This window comes from Aulostomus chinensis, chromosome 16 (assembly GCF_037954235.1).
Source record: "Aulostomus chinensis isolate RoL2024-O1b breed Wild chromosome 16, RoL_Achi_v1.0, whole genome shotgun sequence".
NCBI lineage: Eukaryota > Metazoa > Chordata > Actinopteri > Syngnathiformes > Aulostomidae > Aulostomus > Aulostomus chinensis.
Window position 1 is genome coordinate 1303136 of NC_141335.1, and position 25149 is coordinate 1328284.

Genomic DNA, 25149 nt, shown 5'->3' on the forward strand with positions numbered 1-25149 from the left:
AAATATTGAAAAACTTAAGCAGTGCCCAGAAACCATGAAGGAATATCAGGGCAGGCTCTCCGCCCCCGGACCCGAAGGCTCCAGGCTGAGCTGGATCCAGCCGCAGTGACCAACAGGTCTCGTACAGATTCTGCTCACATGCAGTAATTGTAAAGTTTTTATGGCCACTATTCAAAATGTCACTCAGAGAAAAGACACAGATGAGGCCGCTGGATCAAAGAAACACCCTGTCTATCGAGGGTAGACGAGGGCGTGTCCTAAAAAGTGCATTTGCTCTTCTTTTTTTTTTTGAAAAAGTAAAAACCGCCTGAAGCAAACGTAAAACTTTTTGGCAAAGAAAGAAATCGGTTTCTTCTCTTCAGCTTGCGCGTGGAACAGGCTTCCTCGTTCTGGCAGAGTAAGTTTGGTTTGGAACTTTTCATTTTTCCTGCAACTCTCCCCAGTTCCCCTCCGCCAGGAGGCAGCCTGAATGACCAGAGGAGGCGCTAGCACCAGCGCAGGACGCGGGGAACCCACACAGCGTTCTGCGTTGGTCGAGAACACGACAGACTGTTGCAGACCAGATTGGTGACATGCGCTGTTGTAGGAGGCGTGGCCGTAGCCTCCCCTGGCTGTAACACATGACTCATTCCACAGTCTGAATTCAGTATGAGAACATTTGGAAAGTCTGGACGTGTCACATGACAAAATGACTCACCCACATTCAAGTTAGCAGAGGGCTAACAGGAAGTAGGCGGCTCCACCAGTGGAGGCAGTGGGGCCAGTGCGTGTCCTCGCCACGGCACCAACGCCATCAGCTTTTACCGCTTGACTTCATTCGTGTCCTGTTTCTTCTGCGATGGTTCGGCGTGCGTTTGTCTCCAGGTCTGTGACATTTTACTGATTTCAGACTCCTCAGTTTATTCAGCCTCTTGTAAAGCACTTTGAATTTGAAAGGCTTTGTCTGAAAGGTGCTGTGTGAATGAAGCTCGACCGATTGATCCAGGAGCCACTGGAGCTTCCTCCAACATGGCCATGTTTGTCACCGCAGGAAGAGAGGGGCTGACGCCGCGACTCCACTAACTAACAAACAAAGTGTCACCGCATGTGAGCTTTGATGAGAGTGACACTGGAGTGACTGGAGTCAGACTGGAGCATCACTCCACCAGCGCGTTGGCTGTTTGATGATTGTGTACGTGACCTTTCAGAGAACTCCTCAGGGGCCAGACTGCTGCCTCATGCTGCTAAAACCCACTTTGCTGCTGTAAGATGAAAGTGCTGCTTGTTCAAAGCTGCATGAGGCGCTGCTGAAGCTGATTAAAGAACCGCAAGAACACAACAGAACCTTTGTCTACAATGTGGACATGATGGCTGGGACAGAGAGAAAGACAGACGTGTGTAGGTATGTGTGTCGATGTATAGACAGAAGAGTGGATGTAGACAGAACAGGTAGACGACATATCGAGGGCTGCTGGAGGCGGGATCGTGGTGGATCCCACCGGGGGGGCATGGCCCCGGGTCGAGGTGCTGCTCTGCTCTCAGGTTTTATCCCGGTTGCTTCATTACTCGTCTGTCTGCTCAGCAGCAGCGCGACAGAGATTCCCCAGTCAACAGCAGCAGACGTGGACTCCTCATTTCGTCACAACTGAAATCCTGCACAGCATCAACAGGAAGCTCAAGCTCAGGACAGCAACTGGTTTGAGTCCTGACAGAGTGATGACTCTGACGTACCATCGCAAAATGATGAATGCACCCGCGTCAACACAAAACTACAGTTGATTTCCTGCTGCTGGGGCTTCTTTACAGGCTGGGATTCCAAACGAAAGGACGACCACGGAGCTGACGGCGGACCGGCCGCTCCTGAGCGAACACGGAGCCACGACTTGCTCTTAAAGCTCCTAAATACTCAACAAATCCCCACCAGTCGTCCTCCGACCTTATAAAGCTGCACACACTCAGGCAGACATGAGCAAGTTGACACAAATCAATTCACGTCACAGATTTGAGAAAAATACAAACTTCTCCAATCAAACTGCAGGGCCATCTGTCAATCATCTCAACTTCACTCTCCTGTTCGCTTGAGGAGAACTCAGCAGTGGGAAAGACAAACAAGAACACTGTTGTCCTGTGGGATCCAGGTCCAGGTCAGTGTGTGTGTGTGTGTGTGTGTGTGTGTGTAGGATTCTGCATCACTGTACATGTGTGAAGAGTAAAAAGTCATCCAATATTTATGCTTTTGTGAGATCAGAGCTTGCTGAGTGTCACATTGGAATGTTTGCAACTGTGTGTTTGTAGAAGACATCTATGAGTGTGTGTGTGTGTGTGTGTGTGTGTGTGTGTGTGTGTGTGTGTGAGGTCAGTATAAGGCTGACAGGTTGTGCACTGTTGCAAGGTCACAGAGGAAATACAGCTGGGAATCAGTGGATGGATGAAGGAAGCTCAGGAGGCAGTCGTGTGTGTGTGTGTGTGTGTGTATGTGTGTGTGTGTGTGTGTGTAGAACCTCGCTGTGGACGAGGACACTTTGAAAGACGTGCAGTCACAGCAGTCGGTTGCTGCCAAAGAGGAGAGGTGCCATGTTGTTTTACATCAGCAGAACCGCGGGTGTGGAGGGAGAACGGCTGGACAAGAACATTTTATATTTCTCTCTTTGCATCGATACACATATTTTTTCTAACCATGTTTTGTTGTGAATAATACACACGTCCTGACCTGACGGCACCATATTAGATGTTTGATAATGAGTCAGATCCAGTCAGGATGGAGCCTGATGTTGTGCATCCTTGAGAAACCAGCAGAACTTTATCGGTCCCGCTGAGGACATCAGAGCTCATCCTCATCGACCACAAATCACAACAGGACCAACTGCAATTCTCAAGTCACAGGAAAGGGCCTGTGTGTGTGTGTGTGTGTGTGTGTTGAAGGCAAATTGTTGCATTGCTTTGTGCCGCAGAGACGCCAACCAGCCATCGAGAGACTTAAGACATCTATACTTGATTCACATCCACATAAACCATGAAGATGTAAAATTTAGCATTCACTCCAAGATCAGGAATCGTAGCGCAGCCTCAGTCCAGCTGAATCCCATCAGCAGGCTACAGTCCCTCACTGATGCTGCATTAGTGGGGGAGTAATCGGATTACTATTGGCTGTAATTAGTAATGTAATGTGCAAGGATTGAAAGTCCTTTAATAACGAGTTCCTCCAGAACATCAAGACCTGCTGCTTGCATGAAACCAGGCTGATTCCAGGCATCCCAGAACAGAAGCTCGCGCCACCATCGCGGCGCCAGAGTACCAGTATGTTGAACTTTGTTCATGCAGGTGATCGGGAGAGGGAGGTAATGTCGGGTGTTAGGTAGGTTGAAGACCAGCTGGCAGTGGTGCTACGGTTGTGCCGCAAATGCCTGATGGCTGTGGCGTCCAGCCAGGAGGACGCCACAGTGGTCCAGACGGGTCACGAGCACCATGTGACCCAGAGACGACAAGGGGGACGTAAGCAAAAGGAACATACTGGGTCTGTCCTTCAATGTACTTCATTGTGTGTGTGTGTGTGTGTGTGTGTGTTTGGCCTCCCTCAGGCTGTATCCATCACCTGTACAGAGAAAAAGCCTTGTCAACATGATTTATTTTTATTTGTCAAAGGTGAAACTGCCCTGTGCAGTGCCTGCGTGTGTGTGTGTGTGCCTGCGTGTGTGTGTGTGTGTGTGTGCGTGCATGCGCGCCTGTGGGTGCTTGTGCGTGTGTGTGTGGGTAAACATGTAAACATTTCGGATGCTGGAACTCTTGGTTTCTTGACTGTTTTCCCGCTCTGCTACTTTGACAGTCGTATTCTTCGGCGTCCTGACAGCTAATTTAACTGGACATAAATCCACGCCGTGATATTCTGCTGACACTGTTCTTCCAGCGGATTCTCGCCCTTTTAATCAGAAGTGAGATACATGACTTTTAATGCAGCGAAGCTGGTGACCTTTTGTTTACAGAGCGTTGTTCTCGCCACTCAGCCGTCTGGCGAGTGGCAGCGCGCTGCAGACACAAACAGGTTTTTAATTGACTTCCATGTTATCAGGACCTGAAGAAAAGCTGGTGTTTGTTCTTGTTAACGATGTAAGAATGCAATGTTTTCTTGGCTCTGAGCTCAAGACTGTTATTTCTGATGTCAAAAAGACTGAAGCTGTGAGCCTGATCCTGTAATCACACATCCTGACTGTCGTTGACTGAGCGATCGCATCAAGAAGAACGTGTTTCACTGCAGTGTCAAATCAGTTCATACTTGGATCATCAAATGATCACATCAGAGCCTTCGCCGCGCTGGCCCAGCGTCTCTACTTGGGTTCACTCTCAAACTCCACATCCGTTAACAGCACCTATGTGGGCATGTGGTCAAACACTATTTGAGCACGAGCAAATCTCAAAAATGCATTTTAGTGGCAGAATGAAAAAGGACCTTTGTCTCTGTGGTACGTGAGCAGCACGATAATGGAAGATTCTGAAACAAAGTCGGTCTCATTCAGGACGAGGTCAGTCGCCAGCATCCACGCTCACAGACGACGGCTGAGGGGAAAATCACCTCCAACAGACCAGAAAGTTCATGTAAAACTCCACTAACTTGGTCGCAGTCCCTCAAACACGACTGTGCAGGCACCTTCCTTTTTGGAGGATATTGATAATGTGCTCAAAAACGGCAGGATATTGTTTATGTGCAGGAATGTGCCTGCAGGTTATCACAAAGGCAGCATCCTGACTGTAGGTTTGCTGCATATTCAGAGCTCACGGACTTGAGAGGAAGCAGAGAATGAAAGCGGCGGTGTGGGATGAACAAAAAAGGGGGAAATGGAAAATGCAGGTGTTTGTTGCATCTGGCTCATTTCACCTCAAATGCATCAATATAACATGGACGAGTCCTCAGCTGTGAGAGACAAAGAGGGTTTACGTGAGAGGAAGTAAAAAGCGTCTGAGGCACAGCAACGTAGCTTGACAGGATTCTCGGTTTGTTGCAGCTTCGCTTTCATGCCACAGGAAAGAGACGAGGTAGTGATGTTGCTTTTCACACCACTGTTTGTTGGCAAATTATTATTTTATATATGTGGCTTGTGTGTTTTAACATTTTCCGTCTCACATTCTCTCTGCAGGCTGAAAAAATAATGATTTGATGGAGTGCAGGAGAAGCAGAAAGATGCTGTGCAAACACAAAAGAGATGTAAGACAGCTGAAGAGAAGATGGAGTTTCTGAGGGGAAGTGCTGAAACGCCCCCAGGCAAAACTTCTCCGCGCCGTCTCTCCATTCTGTCCTCTGCATCCTACATAACTTAAAAGTCATCACTCGGCGTCCGAGGCTTCGCTGTGACGACAATGTGACGAACAGCGACGACGGCCGCCGAGAGAAACCAGCGTGTGCCAGAGCTTCTGACTGGCAACAAATATCGTCACCTATCTCACACAAGGAGGATTTCTATAAAAACTTCTGTACGCTTCAAGTTTGGTTCAAAACCACGATGTTTCCCTCACCAGGGCTTCAGCCACTTCAGCTGAACAAACTGGAAAATGAACCCCTGAAATCTTGAGGCACGTTCACTGAGAACCCCTAGACAGTCAAAGTAAAGCTGTTCTGGGCCTCAAGGCATGATCAGTCCCCACTGAACGGAGGAGCAGCTGGACCACAGGGGGCGCCGCAGCATCAAGACTGGGCTGATCCAGGTTCAGGTTTCACCACAGTAACAGAGGCGATGAGTATTTGACTTGTGTGTTTTCCCATTTTGGGACTGGTTTGGAAAGTTAGGACACAGAATAAATTAAAACACAAATACATCGGTGGAAGCGTGACGGAGGCGAAGCACACGGGCAGATCAACACGGTGACACCAGGAGGTCAGACAGGATGGAAGGCAGATGGTCTTCTGTCATGTGGTTGATGTGGTTTGGAGCGCCACCTGGTGGCAGCTCCCGCAGAATGATGCAAACACACTGAAAGAAGAGAAATGAACCTCCAAGCAAGAAACTGTCTCAGGACAAAAGTGTTCACCTGCAGCTACTGTTCAGTCCTGGAAAACTACAGTACAAGAAGCAACAAGCGTGTGTGTGTGTGTGTGTGTGTGTGTGTGTGTGTGTGTGTGTGTGAGAGGGATTTAGGGTAAGTAGAGAGAGAGAGAGAAAAAATGCCAGTTTGCATGGTTGAAGGTGACTGAGACAGTTTTAGCCTCAGGACATAATTTCCCTGACGCAAAGTCTGTCCACTGCTGTGTAGAAGGTTGATGTGTTTAGTTGTAGAAGTAAACACACACACACACACACACACACACACACACACACACACACACACAGCTTTCTCTAGGGTTGTTTAAAAAGTATGAAATCAGTGTTGTCTTACACCGCTTCTGTCAAATGTCACAGGAGTCTTGTCAGTGCTGAACAGTGCATATATGTACACACACACACACACACACCAAATCAGGGTAAAACTGATGCAGAGAAGACACACCATTTCTTACGAGCGAACAATCTCATGATCAGCCACACACACACACACACACACACACACACACACACACACACGCGCGCACACACACTCTCAGCTGTGATGTGTCCCACTTTTTAGTTTAACGCTGGCGTCTCTCCAACAGACAGGAAACACACGACAGTTGCCCATGAACATGAAAGCGCTCTTCATCAAAGACACACACGACATCTTAAAGTGATACTTCACCCAGAAAGAGTATTTTTACTTCCAAGTACTCAGTAAAAGGACTCTTGAGCTCACAAAGATGTTTTTTCCCTCCTGTCACTTCGTAGTGACTCAAGAGTCACTGACGAACAACAACAGCCAAACTGTCCCAATCAGCTGCTGACAAACTCTCGTCCTCTTCATCGTCCACGAATCCACAACCTGGTTCGCTTCACGGTGAACAGAAGCTTCGCCACTCGTGTTTTACCTTCAACCGTCACTGCTGAGTCCATCCCCACCTGAGGGACACCTGGTGGCTCCACGGGTCTCCCTCCTGAGAACAGAACCATTCTTGTCTACTTTCCTCTCTCTTTTCTCTTCAGTCTTTTTGTTGTATTTTGTGTCTCCATTTGTGTCTCTCTCTCTCTCACACACACACACACACACACACTCTTGTAATTATTTCCACTACAATGATTGAGCCAGTTGATTAAAAAGGGTCATGTGGGAGCCGTTTCCCTGCTAACAGCGTCTCAGTTCTCCGCGACGAGTAAACACACACTCAGAGGCATCGCCACGCTCCTCAGACTGCTGAGAAGATCCAGCAAATTTTTGAGGAATGTCAGACATCTTTGTTCACGTAGTCTCATGACATGTGGACGTGACCTCGGCGCTGCTTCTTGTTCTGGCTTCAGACAGTTGGACGAAAGTGCCGGACGGCCGCTGAGCCTGCGAAACTGCGAGGCGAAGCTGCAGGCGACGACGCGCAACGCCTGGCAAACACAGCAGATGATCGCACCGATCCAGGGTTTTGATTCTGTGTTTTTGTGTGTAGCCTGATTATTAAGAGAGTTTATATATCTATATATATCTATATATCTAGATATATCTATATATATCTAGATATATATATCTAGATATATATATATATATCTAGATATATATATATATATATATCTACACATGCCATAGCGCCTCCTGGAGGCTCCGCTGCTGCTCAGCGATGGTGCCTCCTGATACACAAAATACTTTCGAGATATCATCAGTGCAGGCTGTTACTTCACTAGAGTACTTTTGCAGTGTGGTACTGTTACTTCAGTACAGACCCAGCCACACTGCTGGGGGTGGGGGGTTCGTTGCCAGAGCAGCGCTGATCTCAAGCATGAACAGTTCCATGCAAGTGGCGACAGCGGAGCTGAACAGCAGCAGCCTGCTCACTGACTCAGAGTCAGTTTTTCTTTACATGAGTTTCATTACATCAGTGTTTGTCTAATGCAAATTAAGCAGCATCATTTTCTCCTCCGCTGCCTTCAACTGCCGTTACACTGGTTTGGTTATTAAAACCTTTATGATTATCATGTGATCGCTGATGCAACCACACAAAGGAACCTGATGTGCAGCTGATGAGGAGATTCAGACTATGCTGCCGGGCCCGGGATCACCTGAAGACCGTGTGAGAACATCAAGATTCGGGTTCTCTTTCCCCTGCGTTGACATTTTAAAACAGGAGTCTCAGTCACAGCCCCTCCAACAACGACGTACCACAGAAAACTGGGGCTGTTCTCAAAATTCAAATCAACTTCAGTCCCGTAAAACCAAAATAACCAATATAAAGTTCTTACCAACCACTTTCAGCCAATGAGGTCCTGACTTCCGCCTGTCAATCATCTTCGGCTGTGTCAGAACAAGACTAGAGAGGAGTGTTTCTGGGGGCGGGGCCTCACTGTTTCCTGCATGGAAACACAGTGATTCAGGTTCAAATTGATCATGTCTACCAAAGCAGAACGAGGTGTCAGGCACACGCTGTGGTTGTTCTGTTGATTCTTGCCGTTGTTTGTTGTCCATGTTTTAACTTTCAAACGCGACGGTGGATGATGTTTGTGTCTGGTCATCGGTGATGTGGCACATGTTGTTCTGTCCGGCAACACAATTAAAAAAAAGGATCATATTTTACGGAGACAATACGACGATATCAGTTACAGTCAAAGTTAGACACTGTGGAAACCCTGCTGGAGGCGGCTGTAGCTCCGCTGTGGGAGCGTCACCGTAGCTCTGGCTCCCAACCAAACGCAGACTCAAGAGTATTTCCAGACTCTGTGGTGGGCTGCTGAGAACAGTCCTATGTCATTGATTGTAATATTAATACATAAGCGACCACACAGTATGAGTCAAACTGTGGTGCAATACTGTGTTAATTATATAAGCCTGCAGTAACACGCTGGGCTCAGCTCCCTGTCGCTGAGCATGTGTTGCATCTTGAATGGAGCCTCTTGCTGCTAATATTTCCACCCACTGACTGGAATATTTCAAGAGGCAGGGACTGAAGTACCATAAATAATGTACTGTGAACAACAGAAACAGGGAGCCAGGATGAAGACCGACAGAACAACAGAAGAAGAGAGACTGCCGTCAGATTCTTGTGTCCTGATGAGTGACAGTATTTGGAAGTACACAGTACCAGGAACAGCAGATGAAATGAGTTTGAAGTAGTTTTCCTGCTGTGAGTCCAAAACAGTACCACACTGATACAGACACTCGAAATATATAAGCACAGACACGCACACACTCACACACAAACCCAGAGACACATAAATTAACACACACATTAACAGAGAAACACAAACACACATTAACACACACACACACATATATTTACCACAAGAGCTGACAGCACAAAGAGAGAGGATAAGGGCTGCTGGGGAATGGACTTGGTACAATTAACAGTGTTGAATGTACTCCTACTCCTACTACTACTACTACTACTACTACTACTCAGAGTGTAAAGACTTGTGGATGATCCATGTATGTGTGATGTAACGTGGAAGACAGTCGACTCTGTCCAGAAAACTCCTGTCAGTCAAAAAACTGGACGTTAATAAAAACGAGTTTATTCATTGGAGAATGAATTCGTTGGACAGGTCGAGTGTTCTGTTGTTCTTGAGCAGAAAACAAAAGCTCGGGATGAAATCAGTCCAGGAAATTCAAATGAAATATAGAAGTTGCATTCAATTAAACATAAATAATTGATTGTTATCGATTCAGAAATCGGTTTCATTTTTAAATGAATGCTTCATAAATTCAGGGTGTATTGATTTGTAGAAGTTTGATTTGTAGAAGTTTGATTTGTAGAAGTTAGATTTTCTTTGTAGATGTACATCAGGGGCTGATTTACATAACGATCACAACAGAAATCGATGGATGCATTGCGTCTCTGACACCGAGGAGCGGCCCTCCTGCTCGGCTCGCTCTCTGACGCCAGACTGGCTCCCGTCAGCGCAAGAACGCTGCCGCCATTTTATATTTCAACCTATCTATGAGTATGATGTCACTGTTTCCCAGGAAGAATGTGATACATGACAACATGTCTGCTAGGAGCAAAGGCAGTCATACCTGTTGCGTGTCTAAACAGAGATGAAGGCCAAGCTAAGAGGCGAGCTGGAGACCGACGAGACGGCGTTTTGAGTCCTGCTAAACATTAAAACATCAACTTTGATCCACGCAGGATGTAATTAAGGTTGTTTTCCACCTAAATTTTACAAGAACTGTTGTCAAAGTATGACACATACCCGACAAGTAAATGCTAACTTTGCATCCTGGCAACTGGAGTTTTTCTCCATCAAATGTTGGAGGAAAGCAAATTAAAAGCGTCTGTGGTGAGTTTGGCTCTAAATTTGAGCACCAGCATTTTACGGCCTAGCAAATACAATCAATACAAATGTTTCCCCTGGACCTAAAAAACAGGATCTGGGTGGCATTTAATTCTGACCAAAACACATTTGCAGTCTCCAATGAGTCATAACGTGATCACGAGGAGACAGATGGTTCATCTTTCAGGCTCTCTCATTTTAGCACCCAGCAAGTGAGGCGGTGAGGATGTGAGAAGATGATGCGTCTCCCTGGCTGAGCTCACCGACTTCCCACACATCAGTGACACCAATATCATGAACTAGCTTCGCCCCCTCGGACCGCTTTGCCTCCAAACGGCGGCAATGAACAGCAGATCCTCGAGATGATGCAGCAGCCGATGCCAGTAAAAACTGAGTACTGAGTAAAGACATATCATCGAGGTAGAACTGCAATCAACTTGTATCAAGTCAACTTATAATACTTCCCCAAAAGTGTATTTTACCTTTCAAGCACTACTTAGTAGGAGTCTTGAGCTCAAAAAGATATTTTTTCCCCTCCTTCATTACTTTTAGGTGACTCCAGAATGCAGGAAGAGCCAACCACGTATATTTAGCTTGATGCTAACAGAGACTGATGGCTAACAACACTACACTGTCCAAAACAATGTCACTGAAGACACAAGGAAGTCATGCAGACAACATGTGTTTTTTGGGTAAAGTACTGCTTCAAGGTTGAGAATGTCTGAGAAAAGTTCTGGTTGAGTAGGCGTCACATGACACGACAATCTAAAAGTGAATGGAGCAGGTTATGTAGTGTGTGGTTCCGTCAGTAGGTGGCAGTATAAACAACATTATGACGTCTGTGACAGACAGAGTAGAAGAAGAAAACCAGGGCCCACAGCAGGTGGGTCTGTTCTGGTCTGCAGACGTCGAGCAGGTGAGTATGGAGGGGGTTCTGGAGGAGGGACTGTCAGTGGGACCAGTTCTCTGGTACCAGCTGGTGTTGGACGTGCTGCTCCACTGAGAGAACAACCAGGAAGAAAGGAGGTGTCTCCATCTCTGGTTTAATGATGTCGTCTTTCAAAAGGAAATAAAAACACCTCAAGTGAGTACAAAAACTTAGCTGTGAATTTGAAGAAGTTTTTGTTTCCATAAAAAACAAAATGTGCTTCAGAATCCAGATTCTATCTTGTAGCGTGTAGAGAGCTGGACGGGGGGGGGGGGGGGGGGTTGGAGTTGCATTCATCAGGAATAGAGAGTTGAGAGATGGGGGTCTGGCTTCCATCAGGGATGAAACCCTGCTGTTGACTGGGAGAGTCCTTGAGAGTCGGAGCGTGACAGAGACGGTCGGATTGCAATCGAATCCTGGTTTGACATTAACTGAATCTCTAATGAAGGAGAGAGGAGATGATTCCAGAGAGCTGTGCCATGGCGATAGTTGCCGGGGTGACCTCGGTCTCCAGAGGACAGGCTCCAACTCATCTGGCATCTCTAATTGGCTACATGGAGGGCAGCCAGATACTGTTGCCCTTATATGGATGTGACACCATACGGCGTGCACCAGGGTTAAAAGGACAAGGAATGCGGGGGGGGGTGGGGTGGGGGGGTATTTAGGAAGGCAGAGACATTCAGGTGGCAGAGAGGAAGTTAGAAAGGAAAATGCTTATTAAGATAGGAGTGAGGAAGAGAAAGGCGATGAGCTGCACTTCAGTCACAGCGAGCACGCGTTTGAACATCCTCACCTCCTTCCTTGGGTTCTTCTGTTGTTCCAAAGAGAAAAAAACTTAATTGACACCTGCACTAAAACCTTAAACAACCTTGATTTTGCTGGAATGGTGAATGACAACCATCATTTCTGCTGCAGTAGCAAATTAAAACTTCAGCAGCACTGAAGAGCCAACATCTGATGAGCTGTGCGTTCAGCTTGACGCCCTCCTGAGGACCTGGCTGTCAGCTCACTGTTGACACGACTTCCTGTCAACTTACTCTGGTATTTGCAGCCAGCCAGCCAGCCAGTCAGTCAGCCAGCCAGCCAGCCAGCCAGTCAGCCAGCCAGCCATTCATTCCTCAGACTCGTTTCTATCGCTGACGCTCCCACCCAAAATCTCATTACCAGAAGAAAAAGGATTCAATCCAGGACAACGAAGCGGCGCAGGAACGAGCGCTAAACCCTGGAAAGAAGAACGCAGAACGTTCCGTTCCCTTGTCTCCAAGCCAGTGACCTGAGACAGTGTGGAAGTCCAGATGTTCTCTGTCTGTCTCAAATGAGGTCTTGGTTTTTCTGGTTATTCTTCATTTTGCTGGCATCAGAGACTGAGAACTCTTACTGGTGTATTTGTTTGTCCCTTTTCTCTGAGGTGATGTTTCATGTTGTCTTTGTCTCCAGGAGGACGAGCCGCCAGCCTCGGCGTCGGCCCACAGACAAACTCACAATAACCCAACTACACCTTTGAGGTCACGATATCCTCGTGTAGTGGAAAGGGAGCTCCGACCAGCTGGTCCCTGGTAGAAGCCACTCCTGAATTTGTCTTCACCTCTGGGTTTCTGCCTCAAACTCAGTGTGGAGCCAATTTTCACTTCCCCCTCCACTGAGCTCTGCTCCCGCGTGGCCGGTTCCCCTCACATTAGCAGGAGAGCAGGGCCCTTTTATTCGTCCCTGACCAGCTCAAGGAGCAATTTCTCAGTTAGTAATTTGTTAACAAGAGTTGGATTAGTGGCTCATGAAGATGAAACACCGGCTCCTTCCCAAGTCTTAATAAAAGTGAGAGGATGAAAATCAACAAGCTTCGTCAAATCTTCAATTAAAAATCATTTGACTGCAGAAGAACGAAGCTGGGCATGTGACTGCCTATCCCAGCAGCCTTCCCTCCATCTTCCCCCTCTCCTCCTGTTGAGGGTGGTGGGGGTGGAGCCTATCCCAGCAGCCTTCCCTCCATCTTCCCCCTCTCCTCCTGTTCAGGGTGGTGGGGGTGGAGCCTATCCCAACAGCCTTCCCCCTGGACAGGTCACCAGTCCATGGCAGGGCCAACACATAGAGACAGACAACCATTGGCTCTCCCAGCCACGCCTACGGTCAATTTAGAGTCTGGATTAACCTGGTCCCTCTTGATGTCTTTGGACTGTGGAGGAAGCTGGAGTACCAGAGAGAACCCAGCAGGAACAGGGAGAACATGGAGACTCACCCAGAAAGACCCCGTGCTGCAGCCGGGGCTCCACCCACAACCTTCTTGATGGGGGCCACAGTGAGGACCACTGCTCCACCCACAACCTTCTTGATGGGGGCCACAGGGAGGACCACTGCTCCACCCACAACCTTCTTGATGGGGGCCACAGTGAGGACCACTGCTCCACCCACAACCTTCTTGCTGGGGGCCACAGTGAGGACCACTGCTCCACCCACAACCTTCTTGTTGGGGGCCACAGGGAGGACCACTGCTCCACCGGGCCGTCCCAATTCACAAATCGATTATTTTATTTTGTTAATGCACATTAACAGGGAATTTTTTCTATTGGTCTCTGTGTTGATGTTTCTCCTGAACGCCTCCTCGGGATTGTTAAAGTTTCATGACATCACTTCCCTCTTGTGTCACCACTTTTCTCTGCTACATTCCCTTCTGACATCACGCTGAAAACACAAGAGAGGAGCCTACATTCAAGAGTGATGGGGTGATGGCTCCCGAGGGAGCTCCCATCCCTCAAATCAGGAGAATGAACACATGAACCTCCAGTGATCGTTTAGGAAATAAAACTCCCTGATGAGCTAAAGGAGCCCAACTCCCAGGAAATTAATTATATACATGATATATTTGTCCAGCTCATGACTTCAATTACAGTAAATTATCTTGTAACATTTTTCTCTAATAAAATGAAGTTTTAAATGTTAATCTGGCCCCGACTCGACCTTTTCCTTTTAAGATTCCTTTTATTCATTCTTTCCAGAGAATTGGAAATATTCAGTGATGTCACTCACTAATATTTTAATTTCATGGTCCAAGTCACCCCAATATATTTCTAATGGGAGAAGAGGACGAGGATGGGGGGGCACAAGGGTGAGGGGAAACGGATGGGGGGGTGAGGGGAAGGGGAGAAGAAAGGAGGGTGGAGAGAGGAAATGGAGTAGGAGAGCAAGAAAGAGTGAATCGTTTCCATTAGACTTGCTTAGTTGAGCCCAAAACACTGTTAATTAATCTGGAACTTTCTTTTCAAAGTTTCTATTATTACTTCATCACCTTGTCTCCTGACATTGACAGCCCCGTTTATCCTCGACTGACCCTCGCCGCCCCCTTTAACCCAGCACCCGCCCCCCTCACCAGACCCTCTGATACACACGGACCACGGCTCCTCCTTCTCTGTTGGCCGTTGAAGTCATTTAAAGTTCCAGCTAAGCGCTGACGCTGCTGCTCAACAGGAGGCTGTCAGCCAGAACCAGCAGAAACATCCCAGGGTAACGGCTGGCGCCACGCGAAGAAATGGACAGCACAACGCCACAGCGCTTCCTATCTTGAGTTAACGAGATAAATTAATCTGTTATCGTGAGTTAATGTGAGCTTTCACACGTTATCATACAATAACGACAAACTCATCCCAAGATAACGAGCCTCGCGATGTCAGGGGGAAGAGAGAAATGCTTATCTGGCAAACTGACAGATGACATCACCAACCAGCTCCCCTGAGGAAGACAACCTTCATCCATCTTTGCTGTTTTGCCAATGAAAATCTAATTTACTGCATTCATGCAAACAAAATAATCATTTTTAATGAAGGCAGTTGAAGAGTCCAGTCGTTCAGGGGAGGGGACATGAGGAAGATCCTGTCAGTGAGACACGTCCCCAATGGCGGCAACGACACATCTGATGGTGGTCAGGAGCGCTGCGGCGGACGCCACCCGCCAACTACCACCACTATTGCTGGGTAGGAGTGACAGCAGGCGCCACACGGAGCAAACGGCGCAGAAGTAAAGTAGATGACAACAAACAAGTCAGTGACCAACAAGTCACATCAAAAAGTATCGAGGCACTAAAAGCTGAAACACACATGGAATCAGTTAACATCGAGTACCTTGACATTCATGTACTATGACATTCATGTACTATGTCATATAATGTAGTAGCGTGCACACAGGAAACTTGTAGGAACTTCTAAGTAAACCTAACCTGGCTCCAGCCCCTGAATCTGAATACTCAAATCTTCTAAAAGCGGTTCAGGGTCATGGAGACTCTCGTCAGAGCCTTCACTCTGGTTGGAATTCCAGAGAGCAGGTGAGTGTCCCTGAAAACGACGAAGCGGCTCGCACAGGTGAGAGAGTCCAAACAGCAATGGCGGCGCTGCAGAAGTGTTGCTGCTGCAGCAGCTTCAGAAGGAAGAACTCCTCTAGCAACACAAACTCAGAAGAGTTCCATCACATCTTTGGACACGCTGGCGTCACGCTACTGACCGGCATCCTGGCCAGTGATGAGATGAGGACTCCCTCTTCATCGAAACCACCAGGGAAACAGCTGCTCCAGGAGCCTGGTCAGCCGGGGTGACGGAGCGGAACCAAACGCTCCTCAGTCCGAGCGTCAGGCTCGAGTAAACCACGCTGGGGGTGTTAAGCTCCACACGGCCCAACCTTGTGCGTGTGTGTGCCTGTGTGTGTAGGTTGTCGGCATCTTAGTGTTTATGTGTGCTGAAGAGATTGAAAGAGGACGGCGGAGTTCCAATAAGTAGCGTAACAAAGTGAGAGGAAGTGAGCTGTGAGATGGGACTGAAGACAGAAGTGAGACTGAGCTGTGGATCACGGCTGAATACTGGCTGACCTGCAGTCCCCCACACACAGATGTCACTGACTCTGAAGGGACTCTGCACTCATTCAGTTCATGTCAGCTCTGTGTGTGTGTGTGTGTGTGTCTGTGTGAGAGAGAGACAGTTACAAATTATTACTACATAACATCAGGCAAGGCGACAGACTCCCCTCCCCAATACAGGGAGATCAAAAGTCCCAGGCGCGGCGGTCGAGGGCACATTCATTCTGACGGAGACTCCTCAAGTCAAGCAGACAGGAATTTCAGATTTTAAAGCTTGAGTTTGGTTTATTTGTCCCTCTGGAACGAGAAACTATGAGTATTCTCTTCTTCTTCTTCTCTTCAGAGTAGAAGAACACAGTTAAAACAACCTTTCGACAAGAATGAAGGCGTTAAAACCTACAATCCAGTCTGTGGTTGTTTATCTGGATAAAGCTTCTGATTTTCAGGCCAGCAGTTTGATTGCTGTGGACTGCGAGCTTTGACAGGCCACGGCTGCTGGGGAGAAGCGATGCTGTGCTAAATTGGCTGCGTCTGCTCACACCTCACATCTCTGACGTCGTCTCATCTTTAACGACTACAGCGACATTTCAGCCAGCGGCAAACCTCAACATGAATGATGACCCGGCAAGTGGCGAGGCCCATCGAGCACGGCCAGACGCGTTAGCTGGCGACCCCCACACACAACAGCCAAATGTCACCAAATCGTCCTGGAACTCCCAGCCAGCTCGCTCGTCCCCCAGCAGTGGAGCCCAAGAGATGCTGGAACTGGAGAGACACCAAAAACAAACGCCACTGACATTCGCACGTCCTGCTAGCAGAGGCAGCGAGCAGGTCAGCTATGGAGGCGGGAGCAGCCCTAAGAGGTACTCCAGACTTATGGCGGCATCCTCAGTCCATCGGTGTCCAAGCGTCCACCAGTATGCAGCCTGCATGTGACCATCTGTTGCATCAGCACCTGACACACCTGCCGTAGGTGGATCCAGCTAAACCTGTGGCCAGTGAACACAGACAGCAGTTCAGCTGGAACACCGGCACCTCCCTGACTGGATTCTTCCACTCCCAGTTTATCATCTGGAAAAAACTGTACAAACGATATTTTGTGACTTTTGTGATGTGCTGCCATGTGATGTTTGGTGCTGAGACGGAGCGGAGCAACGCGTCACAGTTCAGCGGCTTTTCGTCTTTGTAAATACCTTTCAGCTCCATTTCCATGTCTCTGATAGTAGCCAGGTTTAGTCAGGAGAGAGAATCAAAGCAGCAGACAGCTGGTTCTATCTGCCCCCCCCCCCCCCCCCGCTGCGTCTTTAGCATATCCAGTCTGTAAGACTTCAGAATAACACTGCAGCAGCAGCAGGTAGCCCCCCCACCCCGACTGCCAACAGGTGCTTCACGCATAGCAATAAACATGTCTCACCTTTACCACGACTGAAACTAAAGGACCTAAATCAACCTGACCTGCAGGACACGCTGTGGTGCTGATGATGTCATCCCCCCAAGCTCAGCTCATGTAATTTAAGGAGTGAAATCATTCTAGGAGCTTCTCGTTGTCCTCGTCCATGTTTCCTCCTGTGTGAGGAGGCTCCGTCCAGGTGTGGAGTCATGCAGGAAGACGGCAAAAAGGTCGAATAATCTAACTTTGGACGGCAAAGTCTGCGGCTTCGGCGAGTCACAGCCTCCTGCTCGCATGCACTTTCATGACATTCGGCGCGACGTGTGAGCGCAGCGTCAATGTAGCGGCGTGTTTACATGGACATTACATCACCTGAGAATCTTTAGTCCTCAACAGTTGAAAGTCAAAACTTTTACCCAGCAGCAGCTGTCATCCTTCCCCTTTAAACTGTTTAAAACAGGACACACACACACACACACACCAGACACTTAAGACAAAGAAAAAAAACAAAAAGATGTATAAAAGGAACTCCTCCGGTCTCATCTTACACTCTCGCTGTGAACCTCTGAGCAAATAACAAACGGAGGACGAGTATTTTCTGCCACATGCCGCTGACCTGCAGTCAGCAGGGCATTTGGATTCAAGTTAAAACAGCTTTTACTGTCGCGGCCTGTCAGACGAGAAAAATACATCTGCAACCTGCAACATCTTTTTTTCCTCTCTTCCTCTGTTTTTGTGCCTTACTTCTCCTCCTGAGGTCAGAGAGAGGGCAGTCACTTGTTTCAGTTTGAAACACCTGCCATGTTCAGCTGGTGTGTGTGTGTGTGTGTGTGTGTGTCTGTCTGTCTGTGAGAAGGCTATAACTAGTGTATCATGCGTCACGCAGGCTAGTTTATAAAGATCGATGAGGTCCATCCAGGCAGCAACATCCCTCACCAACATCTCCATCTTTCTCTCTGGAGTTGTTTCTTTTTATTGTTCCCATCTGCTTTCATGTCCTTCTGTCTCTCTGCCTGTATTTATTTCAGGATTCTGGTTCCAAACTTCAGTTTCTTGAATGAGAAGCATTCGCTGCCTCGATCAAACGGGCCGCTGGTACGACGCGGAGAGTAATGAAGGTGACATAATTAACAGTAGAGCTCGCGGCTACAGCGGCTGCTGAAAGGAAACATTCCAAAATAGGTTGACTTGCTCCATTTAAGCCTCTGTGAAATGTCATAGTTATGTGACATGCATTCTGACACGTTTTGAGAAGCACGTCTGATATGAAGCCACACAAGAGCAGCAGGACGTGGACGTAAAGCTGCCTGAGCGACTCTGGACGGGGGGAGATGAGCGGCTTCCTGGAGGCAAACTCCAGCCTCGGTGTGACCAGGGAGGAGGAACAAAGTCAACCAACACCAGTGATCAATGAGGAAATATCTGAGTCAACCGACAGCAGCCAAGGATCAATGGACAGCATGGCGGCTACAGACGGCATCAACGCAGTCTCACCACGTCCTGAGCAGGTTGATGGCTTGCACAGGAGCTCCACCGTGTGTGTGTGTGTGTGTGCGCGTCTCTTAATGAGATAATACAGTAAATTGTTTAAGCACAGCTACAGTAGAGAGTCACTGTGTAAAAACAAGTCCATTTACCACAAAAAAAAAAGATGACAGCGATTTTTGTGGACGTTTGCATCCAACAAAGCAGAAGATGAGGTGGAGGCAGGACCTCTTGAGCGCCACAGCATCCAATTCAAAGAAGGTATTTTGACACACAGTTGACAAATACAGCCTCTTCCTGCTATTTGAACAGAAGCTACATTGCAATTAATTTCAATTACAGAAAATAATGTAACACCAGGAGCTCAGACCAGAGGAGACGGTGTGGAAATGCGTAGGAGGAAATGTGGTGCTACGCAGTCACAGCTGTTGAGGAACGGCAAGAGTAGATCAAGTAAATTAGCTCTACGCAACATGCAAACACAAGTCATGACATCAGCAGGTGTAGGTGCAATAAACCATCAGTCGATTGTCAAGTCCTCCTCCTCACGAGCTCTAATTAGAGGCCCGGTGACGGAGCAGAGCCGTCTGTGGTAACTTGTGGGTATTGATTGGTGTTTACATGGGCCAAGAGCAGTGATTGAGCGGAACGCTCGCTGTGGTCGTGACACTTCAATTGATTTACACGCAGTTTTAGAGCTGCCAGGAGTTTTAGTGTAGAAACCCATTGGTAGCGTTTTCTTTTCACATGTATTTGGCATCCATGAGGAGGTACATGAACAGCTGCAGCACCTCTGGGAGCAGACGGGTCATGGAGGTTTTAAGGGACCTTTAACAGGTTTGAGTCCAGACCGAATCCACGACTCCGGGCCGCCAACTTCCCTGCATGCACCGCTAAACTAAAACAGTGTGAGCACCAACTGCCCTGAATGAGAACTGTAACAAGCAGCGGCTCATCACCTGATCTGGGAAGAAATGCTTGAGCTTTTCTCGCCTCCTGCTCCTGAGATCTGTTTCTGTCTTTCTTTGGTTGTTGTTTGTTAAGAAAGAAAGTCAAGCTCCTGAAGATCCCATCAGCCGCCGACTCCACGGACAGGCACTGGAGTGACTCGACAGAATGTGAAGTATTTTATTAGAATGCTGGCGCTCCTTCCTCATCGCAACCCGCAGGAAGCCCCTCGCAGGCGTGAATATAAACAGGCCTATTTCACATTTGAAATGGATGCGTATTTCTCCAGGTGCCCCTTGCTTTTGAGTGTTTCATCCCCATCCTGAATCGTTTCCAGCTCATCTCTGTGCCAAGAGCAGGATTTCTTTGGACTCCTCAGAGAGTGACGAAGGAAAGAAAAGAGCAAAGGACGGGATGGAGAAAGGGCTGGGGAATAATTCCTGAGGAGTGAAAGAGCGAAAGCAAGAAAGGAGAGGAGACAGAAGGAGGTACTCGCATCATATTTTGTGCAAAGCCAAAAAAGAACGAGCAAAAGTAGATGAGTTTTGGAGGGAGGGTGGAGCAGGACGGTGGGGTGATGGAGGTTTACGTCCTCACTCAGAGGTGCTCTGACTGACTGGCTCTCGTCAGTACTTCATTACCCAGCTGAATTATTCCAGCCTCGCTCTCCTCTGCCCCCTCATTCACAAGCCCTCCATCATTGTTTGCGTTATCTCTTCTGCTTTCCTCTGCAAACATTCTCAACCATTTGTATGCAGTTGAAATCCTCCGTCTCAGTCTTTAACCTTCCTGTTGTTCACCAAGCGATCTGACATTCCTCCTATTCTTTCTTTTCATATTTACCCTCTTCCTGTCCACTTCTTTATGTCTCATCACGTCTTCCTTCTTTTGCTGTCTGACAGATTCTCAACTCAAATGGAAGTCAAATGAAGGGTTTGATGTTGTGGTCCTGCTGATTGGAGGGCGTTCCTAAACTGGGGGCTGTTTTCTCAGATGATCCGAGTGTTTCCAAAGAGTTCATGTTCACCTGAGCGTGGGGGTCAAGCCTTCAGTCACAGAGCCTGACGCCAAACCACACAATCACCATCGCACTTCAATCAATGTCAGACAATTCTTTGCTCTTTTTCTCCTCAATCATGCATCACCGGTTCAGAGCAGCTCCGCTTCTTGATAGAAAAGTTGCCCAGCAGGACCCAAGACGACCGGCCAGATGGATGGAGACCATAAAACATTGGCTTCAGGACAAGAAGAAGGAATTCAAAATGATCAGAATCCAGCTATGAGTAAAGTAACGATGTTCAACGAGCAGCGTCATTTCAACGTTTCCTGTAAGAAAGGGACACCAGGTTCCTGGTTCAGTTGGCATCTCCATGGTAACAACACACTCCACCTGATACACTTGAAAGGATTGTGGGAAATGTTGGAATTGTTTTCTTCGAATAAGGGTGGATACGGGAGGACCTTGAGGAGGAGACACCATCCACCTGCTGGGGCCACATCATGGCGGATAATCACCTGGAAGATTTTCCCTTCCAGAACCAAGGCGGGCGTCGCTGTTGGGCTCTGTTCACCCACCGGGCCGTGCTGGTCGTTGCTCCACCGGCTGCAGCATCTTCTCACCTACGAGATGGAGCGTGTGGGGGGTCGAGCTACAACCCTCCATCAGATTCAGTAAATACTTGCCTCCTACTTTTTCATAATCCTGCTGATGAACTGGCATCATGACCTCTGTGGCGAAGGTAACAGGTAAAAACTTTCCAACAGAAGTTCAGCTGAATTTGAAAGTCAGGTGTGTGGAGGTCACTCACAGCTGTAGGGAACAGATTTGCTCTTCCCTCTTCAAAGTTGACCTTTTTGACCTTTTCACCTTCTCCATCTCATCAGTCGATCCTGGCTGAAATCTCATAACGTGCTCCAGTGAAGACTCGCTGCTCCCTCCATTACCGTCCTGCAGCCAGAGGACTGAAGCCAGATCCTCACCGGTACATTGATCAGCGTATTGATAGATATGCTGTGATTACACAGCAGGGTCGGCCCTGGCGGTGCTGGAGCTTGGGGCCATATTGATGCAAACAGGTACAAACAATGTTCAGGTCACGTGATGTGAAACAACATGGACAGTAAAGCTGAGGTCAGGTTGAGCTCTAAGACACATCTGAGGGAGGACGAGCTCTCCGTTTAGAGTCGGCAGATTATCACAGGAATAGATCTCTGTTGCATCTTTACCGCTGCCAAGGGTAACCTCTCCCCACGTGGCGGATCCAATTTTAATGGCTTCTACAAAGTCAAGGTTAAAGATTTAATTCCCATCGGAGCATCTGTGCTTCGAGTGTTTGTATATCAGCTGCTGAGGGGCTTTGAAGGAACCTTCTACGGTTCATCCGTCTTGCTACAAGAGTCCTCGACGTCCCCGCACGTCTTCTCTTTCCTCTGAGCCTGAGGAAGCGGAAGTGTATTTGATCAGAGAGAAAGAGGATGAGTGTGACAGCAAGAACACACACGACGCACAGAGAGCAAACGGCTCACAACAATTCTGGGCGTTTTATCATGTCTTTTTCTTTTAACTAGGGTTGCTAGTGACCTTAGTGGGTAAAAGTATCAGTCAGTCGCTGTGTCAGCAGAATTTTTGCTCCCTAGCATCAGTGTCGACACCAAGACTCCCATATCGCCAGCCTCTGGCGACATGAAGCCTTTCTTGTACACATTTCCTTCTCTGTTTCCTTGAACCTGAAAGTTCAAACCTCATCCCTGAAATGTGAGATTTAAAAGATTCCAGGAGAAGAGACTGCAAGAGATAGAGAAGTCAACAAAGCTGTCAGACCACAAGACTTGTGTGTGTGCTGATTCCTGCCATATCAAGTCACGCTTTCTGCAAATAATCACGCAAGTTAACTTCTTGCACTCACTGTCTGGATGCAGCAGAAGTGAAACGAGGAGAGGGAGACTTTCGGATTGTTTTAAATTTCTCCTCAGTCCCAGTGAGGACTGCAGGCATGAATTAATCACACCGTGTCACGTTGAGATAGGGGACCCGAAAGGTGGGGGATGATAGGATGAGTCAATTAATGTCCGATAATGATGTGGAGGGATAACATTGTTTCCCCTAACCGAAGCCACTACCCGAGAGAAATTACAGTGCAGCATATTGATAAAAAAGGACCACAAGCTGAATTTAAAACAGAGAGGGCCAGAGGGGAGGAGGGCATTCAAACAAGACTCTACAGTTTTTACACTTGATTGAACTCGACTGGGGACCGGCAGCAGACCCCGATACGCTCATTCTGTCTTTGCAACTTTTCATGACTGAGTTTGAGCCTGGCAGGGGTTAGCATGGTGTTTTTTTCCTTGTAGTTTTGCTGAGCAGCAGCGCCCTCTGCTGGTAATGGGAGGTAAACTACAGAACCCTGGAGTATCCAAATGAGATAACTGGCATGTTGAGCAGGACACTTTCGGAAGAACAGGGATGGAGAGACGAGTAAAGAGGGAAAGATGGAAATTGACTGTCTCCGCCAGTGATGAGATTTTCCAGTATTCGGTTTGTCACCAGGCGGCCCGGTGGAGCAGTGGTCCTCCCTGTGGCCCCCCAGCAAGAAGGTTGTGGGTGGAGCAGTGGTCCTCCCTGTGGCCCCCAGCAAGAAGGTTGTGGGTGGAGCCCCGGCTGCAGCACGGGGTCTTTCTGGGTGAGTCTCCATGTTCTCCCTGTTCCTGCTGGGTTCTCTCTGGTACTCCAGCTTCCTCCACAGTCCAAAGACATCAAGAGGGACCAGGTTAATCCAGACTCTAAATTGACCGTAGGCGTGGCTGGGAGAGCCAATGGTTGTCTGTCTCTATGTGTTGGCCCTGCCATGGACTGGTGACCTGTCCAGGGGGAAGGCTGCTGGGATAGGCTCCACCCCCACCACCCTGAACAGGAGAGGAGGGGGAACATGGAGGGATGGATGATGGATGGATGGGTGGATGGTTTGAAAAGCAGGTGAACAACTCTGAAAGTCTAATTAGATGGTTTGCCACCTTCAAGCAGTAGAGGGTGCTGTTGGGCCCCACGTGACAGAACGCTGCTCATGGAGGGAGAAAAACTGGCCAGCAAGAGGCTCCAGAAGCAGGACGAGTGCAAACACCTGGATGATATCATTCCTGAGAATTTAATCTAAAGTGGAACTTTTTTAAAAATAAATGAGCACTTTTTTTGTTGTCTCAGTTTTGAGGAGGCGTGATGGTCAGTTGCTAGAAAATGAATGTTTGCATTTCCTTTTCCCTCCAGATGTTTCACATCCATCTGGAACCAGAGGCAGGAACTGGACTGAGAAAACACACTCACCCTCTTCCATGTAGTGGTTTTCCTGACTATCACACACAAGTGTGTAGACATCTGAGTGTACAAACTCCAGAATGTGAACACGTCCTGGAGCAATCGAACCTAATGTGAAAACAGCCTCATAACACTGGATATAACTCAATGTACGACATTCCAATTAATTGTAATGGGAGAAGAGAAGACACAGAAGGCAAGAGGGAGAAGAAGATCTGGTAAAGGAGATTAAACGTCCCCAATTTCACTGTTAGTTTTAGTTTAATTATCAGGGATGGAGACACATATGGAGGATGAGAGAGTGATGAGGAGCAGATAGAGGGAGGAGAAGACAGGAGCATGTGAATTAATCTCAGATTAGAGAGCGAGAGGACGGGAAATGAGGAGGGGCGAGCGACAGACGAAAAATCATTGGGTGAAAAAGCTCATTATAATACATTTATAGAGGACAGAGAGAGATAGGAACACTATCAGTGTAGATAATGGGAACTTTAAACGCCATCGACGGAAAAACTCGACAGTTAAATTTCAAACTCATTTTTCTTTGCACTTTTCTATTCCAGATATCTTTAAACACAGCAGTCAAAACAGGAGGCTGCAAAACATCTTCTCCTTGAGCTGCAGCGAACATCCTCTTGACATTTGTGTTACTGTATATTAGCTGCACTTCCGAGCACATCGTTTATTTCTTTGAGGAGATAAGTCTAATGGTGTTTCTGCTCCAGCAGAGAGCAGCCGAGGAGATAAGGCAGAGGGCAAAGACGCACGGAGGCTACCAGCTTCACCTGGAGGCCCTGCAGCACCACGGCTCCCCTTCAGCCACAGGTGGTTTGCTTACTGGGCTGATCAGGTGACCAGAGCCCCAATTACACAGCATAAGACTGGGAGACCTCCGGTAAATTAATCCTTTATTAACTGATAATTAAAGCCCCGTACAGGAGCATCACGTCACCAGCTCGTGCGCCAGGGTCA

The 25149-nt window shown here is 47.9% G+C and overlaps 1 protein-coding gene across 9 annotated transcripts in view; it reads right to left on the reverse strand.

Annotated features, from left to right (window-relative positions):
• Nucleotides 1-25149, reverse strand: part of LOC147247082 (uncharacterized) — a 68542-nt gene that overhangs the window by 6287 nt on the left and 37106 nt on the right. For 2 of the 9 annotated variants that reach the window (XM_086180423.1, XM_086180422.1), the window contains one exon: nt 21311-22304. The exons of 4 other annotated variants lie outside the window; for them this stretch is intronic. In XM_086180423.1, the coding sequence (XP_086036549.1) occupies nt 22239-22304 (66 nt within the window). In that variant the 3' untranslated portion in view covers nt 21311-22238. Of the gene's footprint in view, nt 1-6667; nt 6971-8258; nt 8367-21310; nt 22305-25149 lie in introns of those variants that run through there. 3 more of the 9 variants (XR_015109424.1, XR_015109423.1, XR_015109422.1) reach the window with 3 other exon arrangements.